The 6,000-nt window shown below is 47.0% G+C and overlaps 1 protein-coding gene across 1 annotated transcript; it reads left to right on the top strand.

The window, feature by feature from the left end:
• Window positions 1-223: 223 nt before the first annotated feature.
• Window positions 224-4,991, top strand: LOC306943577 (T-cell acute lymphocytic leukemia protein 1-like). Its single transcript, XM_079529995.1, is given in 5 exon segments — window positions 224-600; window positions 1,300-1,345; window positions 1,347-1,389; window positions 2,756-2,990; window positions 2,992-4,991. Coding segments are annotated over 5 exon segments (1,005 nt in total). The 5' UTR covers window positions 224-235; the 3' UTR covers window positions 3,308-4,991.
• The last annotated feature ends 1,009 nt before the right edge of the window (window positions 4,992-6,000 follow it).

The following is a 6,000-nucleotide window of genomic DNA, read 5'->3' as shown; positions in this document are numbered from 1 at the left end:
GAGAAACGGCAGCCAGCTGCAGCGGAGCTGATGTGTCCTGGAAGTCCCGACGACGACCCGGAGTCCGCTCCTCAAAAGCAGGAAGAGCGTCGTGTCGTCTCCAGACTGAATGGATACAAAGCCTCGGCGGATCAGGAGCCGATGAGGAGGAGGAGGGAGGCGGCGGAGGAGGAGGAGGAGGAGAAGAAGAAGAGCTATGGGGAGGAGGAGGAGGGCCCAATAATAAAGAAGACGGATGACGTTCCTCTGCACAACTCCACCACCAGCAGCAACGGGACGACCGTCACCATCATCATCAACGGCGTTTGCCAGGGAAACTGCCTCTCGCGACGCCCTTGACCTGAAAAGGGAAGTGCCAGTGATCGAGCTCTCGAGGAGAGACGCGGCTGGTATAAAAGCGGAGCACCAGCAGCGAACCGAGAGCCATTTGGTGCCGATCACGGAACTCCGCAGACCGCCCGTGCTGCCACTGCCGCCGCACCACCTCAGAGACCCGCAATTAAACGACGCACGAATGGTCCAGCTGAGCCCCAACGCGTTCCCTCTCCCGGCCCGAGCGATGCTCTACAACTTGGCGCAACCTCTCGCCGCCATCAACAGGTAAAAAGTGTGGGGACGGAGTGGGGAGGAAAAAAAGGAAATAATACTCTTATATGCGTAATTCCATTATATCTCGTTTCATGCGCCAATTAAGTGTCGCTCAAATCTATCTAGCCTATTTCCTGCATGTGCTATATATGCCCCAAATACTGATGGTGATGGATTGTGATTTGGAATGCCATTGGTTATTGAAAACAGCCAGTCTACAGGCTGCAGCAAAGGGCTATGGCTGATTTAATGTGCTTTAAGAGCGTCAGGATATTTTTTTACAATTATTTTACACCCAATTTTCTCTCTCTCTCTCTCTCTCTCTCTCTCTCTCTCTCTCTCTTATCTTATCTCTCTCTGCCTCCCCCTAGTTTTTTGTTTTTTGTATATGTGGTTCTATTCTAAGATAGTAACAAATATAGCCTATTTTACATGTTTGTCAGGGTCTGCATCAGTGTCTGCCTGTGTGTGCGTGCGTGCGTGCGTGCGTGCGTGCGTGCGTGTCCGTGGCGTGTGAGGTATATAGTTTCATGCATGGACAGCAGGATTGATCTGGTCTATAATTTACCTGTGCATATATGTGTGTGTGTGTGTGTGTGTGTGTGTGTGTGTGTGTGTGTGTGTGTGTGTGTGTGTGTGTGTGTGTGTGTGTGTGTGTGTGTGTGTGTGTGTGTGCGTGCGTGCGTTGCGTGCGTGCGTCTGTCATGTCAGTCTCGGAGGGGAGTCGGAACAGTACGGCATGTACCCCAGCAACAGGGGTAAAGCGCCGCCCGGCGCCTTACGAGGTTGAGCTCGACGAGGGTAGGCGCATTTTTGATCTTTATAAGTATATATGGTAAGACGCACACCTCTGCTGTGTCCTCTTCCTTCTGCCAAAACAGTCTCCTATAACCCTCTCACCCCCCCCCCCCCCCCCCCCCCCCCCAAACCTCCCGCACATCCCCCCCATTGTCATCCCATCTGATATGGACCTATATATACACGATCACCCATTACGATGTCATACTGACCTCCTTTTATAGGAGTACATTCTTATAATTGCAGACGTGGCATGAATTAATGCTATATCTTAAGACACTATAATCCGAAATGTCAAATAAGCGTGTATATATAATTATATATATATATATATACCTGCTCACATGCCATGAAACGGACGACTTTTCCGAGCAGATTTGGGGTCTAGGCATGCATGCATGCATGCATGCAGGGCATTTTGATTTGAAGCATCCTTTCCATCACTGGCCACTCACCGCTATATACACACACACACACACACACACACACACACACACACACACACACACACACACACAGGGATGTAGGAAAGGATGGGGGTGGGTGGGAGTGGTGGGGGGTTGTGGGTGATGGGGAGAAGGGGGAGGGGGGGCAGCTTCCATGCCAAGGTTTTACTGCAGAGTGGGCTGAAGGATTAAGATAGACTGGGTGTGTTCCAGCGGCGTAAAACAGCCGAGAATATACAGCGGTGTGTTGGTGAGTGATGGTTGGATCATCACCTGCAAAACGGTGGCATAATATATATGGACGGTATACATGCTCTCCTGAGTCAAAAATATGGATATACTGTGGTATTGGGAAATTGGAACGACTCGGTTTCCTGTGGGAGAGACTCTAGATAAGCTACAACACTGATGCCATGCCAAGGCAAGCCCCATGGCTGTTTGCGTTGCATCTTATTTGCATATAGCCTCTATTTGGCTCTATGATTTATTTTATCGCCCTCTGTTTTTAGTTTTTATTTGTTTTTTACCATAAACAGTAGGCTATGCTTAAGTTTCAAAATTTCAAATTTACAGCTTTCTTTAACGGACCCCTATATACGACAACTTCCATTTTATATCACAGGCTGTTAAAGGGAGGCCTCACGCTCACAGTTGCTTTGACCTTTACATACTGTAGTGCTTTAGACTATTTAACACCGATCTCTGTTACCCTTCCGACCTCTACAAATTCGGACGTTGTGCCTCTCATCTCCGGCCTTTTCATTTCAACATAAATGTGGTACTGTTTTCCATTCGACTATACTGTACTGCTTCCCTATAGCTCTTCCATTCTCCTTGCATGTGCTACACACCCTTCATCTTGCCACGTCTCTCCTGTTCCTTACGCTGGCTCTCTCTCTTTTCTCCCTCTATCCCTCCTCTAGCTGGCCAGCCGAAGATAGTGCGTCGGATTTTCACCAATAGCCGCGAGCGCTGGCGGCAGCAGAACGTCAACGGGGCGTTCGCCGAGCTCCGCAAGCTCATCCCCACCCATCCTCCGGACAAGAAGCTGAGCAAGAACGAGATCCTGCGGCTGGCCATGAAGTACATCAGCTTCCTCTCCAATCTCCTGGAGGACCAGGACGGAGGGATGAGGAACATTGGAAACACGACGGCCGACGGGGGAGACGGGGCTGTTGGTCGGGGTAGGGGACCTGGAGAGCAGCCCCCTGCAGGGCGGGCCACTTCAGGACACGGTGGTGGGCTTGGCGAGCAGCAGGGACGATCTCCTGGAGACCATGTCGCCGAGCTCGAGCTGCGGCAGCCTGCCCGACGGAGATGGCTGCGAGGGCAGTCCCGAGAGCTTCACGGAGGACCAGGACTCGCCGCCAGCTCCGAGGACTCTATCGACCACGCGTGGCCCCCCGCTGCATTTGGCCAGCACTCGGGATCTAAGGCGCAACGGGCGGCCTTCGGATGGCTCCGGTCGCCGATGATGCTATAAACGCCCAAAGCCAATGATTTACACACAGTGACAAAAACAAAGGGAGAATTGCAAGACAACAGTGTCGCGCGGACTGAAAAAGCAAGATGGATACGCTCAGGAGCCCCGTTTGCTTTGAGTCTTCAGCATAGAAAGAAGATTCAGGTTGTATACGTAGAAAGATAGTAGTGTCAGAAAAGGATCTGCAGGTTACTCCTGCCTCCCATGCTACTTCTAAGGCAGTATTGGTGTGACTCTAAATCTTCTCGAACAAGACTTGTAAATTCTGCATGTCTCATGACTTTTGACAAGACCTGCAGATTAGAATGTCCAGTGTTACCTGTATGCCGAAGAAGGTGCATAGTGGATTTGATAATATTAAAAAAAAAAAAGCCCACAACAAAACAAAAACCATAAGGAGAAAACATCAAATTTTCTTGATGAATCGTGATATTTTATCTACTGCATCAAGTTTGCTAGGTCACCACATCCAAGAGAGAGAAATCTAATAACTCATTTTATGGAGGGAATACCATTAATCTCCTCTATTCTCCTCTAAGTCCTCTGTCAATTATGAAATCTACAGACTTTTATACTAAAAATTAAAAAAGGAGTTTACAAATGGACAAAAATGCAATGCGTTAGACCAGTATAACACACATCAAACTGACCCAAGCTGAACGATATAGCCAGACTCATATAAATCACAGACCATCAGTTATGTAAATAGGAATATATTCCCACTAAGCAATGTATTGACGGTGACTGAAATTCAAGTGACGTGGTTAGGATGTACAGTAACTGTGTTCGTGACTGGGTTTCTTAGAAAATGGTCTCATTGTAAGAATGGTGAGGCGAGAGGGACTTAAAATGTCAAAAAGGCAATTTCAATTATGTGGTACCATAGTTTTGTTTTTCCTGTTATGCAGTATACTCTGATGATGGTGCTAAAACACCACACTAAGGTTTGGACTATACAAACACAGTTTAAACGAGATTTCATTTCACAGCCTTTAGAGAAAAATCTGAATTTTATCTGAATATCTGAATTTGCTGTTGGAGGTACAGTGTTTCTTAAAAGTGTACAATATGAGGGTCATATAGTAAATCAAGAAATGACTCGCGCAGTCCTTTTTATATGAATGTCTACGTTTTCAGTGTTTATTTTTTTTTTCACTGTAATGCAGTTGTAGTTGTAGTAAGGTACAAAAAAACTATAAGCCTATATTTTACAGCATTCAACACACGCACGCACGCACGCACGCACGCACGCACACGCACGGGTCGCATACACGTGCATATAATGCTCACCCACTCTGCACGTGCATGCACAAGCACATGCACACAGACACACGAGCAAATGCGCACGTGAACGCGCGCACGCACACACACACACACACACACACACACACACACACACACACACACACACACACACACACACACACACACACGCAGTTAAGATCATAACAACACCAGCATTTTTCAGACAGTTACGTATTGCTCACTGTTGTTGGATGTTTTTTGCTTTTTCAGCAGAAACTATAGTAGCCTATCTTGGTACCTTTGGTCACTTTGGTATTTTATGAATCACAGCGAAAAGGACATTGTATGTTTGGTAATAATGACATGTTTGTTGTATTATAGATGTATCTATAAATATATCCAATGTTACGTCAATGAATTTTATACAAAACTTGAATAAAACACAGAGTGGAAAGATTTGTGTTGTATCTGATACACAAATTGTATCCTTTATCCTACTTTAATTTAAAGGAGCATTCAGTGATTTGGGTGATTTTGGAGAAAAAAAACGGTCCGCCCCGGTAACGAGATGTGCACATGCACGCACTATACAGTTCAATTCAATTCAATTCAATTCAATTTTATTAAAGTGTCAAATCACAACAAGTTGTCTCAAGACACTTTACAGCCAACAAAGATCCACCCAGAGCAAGCAATATTGCGACAATGGTAACGAAAAACTCCCCTTTAGGAAGAAACGTCAGGCAGAACCCGACTCTAGGGTGGGCGGCCATCTGCCTCGACCGGGGGAGAGGGGGGGGGGGGGGGGGGGGAGGTAGAGGGGGAATAGGAAGAAAGAATAGAAGAGAGATAGACAGGTGGGCTCCATGGAGGGGCCTGGTCCACATCTGGTCCAGGTCGTGCACTGTGAGGCCGGGTCCACGGTCACACTTCTGGTGGGCTCCATGATGTGGCCTGGTCCACGGTCACACTCGGCAGTCAGTTGGGGGTTAATATTAAGTGTCCCAGTGGGGGGACACTTAGTTTTCATCAGTGGAAAAAGGTATAGTCGACGAACATTTTTCGTCTTAGCTTTAGTCGACGAAAACAACTGCCCAGCTAAATGATAGTTTGGAACCAAATGGACCCTTATAGGTCTGTAACTCTGAGAGTGTACAAATGGAACCAAATCCATATGGTTCCATTTGTACACTCTCAGAGTTAAATTAGCATTGATTTCACACAATATTGGGGGGTCCCAGAGATAAAATGCCATTAAATCGGGCTCCGTAGACGTATGCATGCATGTCAAACTGGGGGTCCTTGAAATGAACATGGTTGAGAATCACTGCTAGAGCCATAAAAATCTTCTCGTATGGGGGGGGGGGTCGCTGGCATATCGTTTCAAATGGTGGTCCGCAGGATAATTAGTGTCAATTTGGGGGTCCTTGACATGAAAAT

The sequence above is a fragment of the Electrona antarctica genome (genome assembly GCF_951216825.1).
Source record: "Electrona antarctica genome assembly, chromosome: 19".
Lineage (NCBI taxonomy): Eukaryota > Metazoa > Chordata > Actinopteri > Myctophiformes > Myctophidae > Electrona > Electrona antarctica.
Note: the sequence above shows the minus strand (reverse complement) of the source record. Positions and strands in the feature narration are given on the sequence as shown.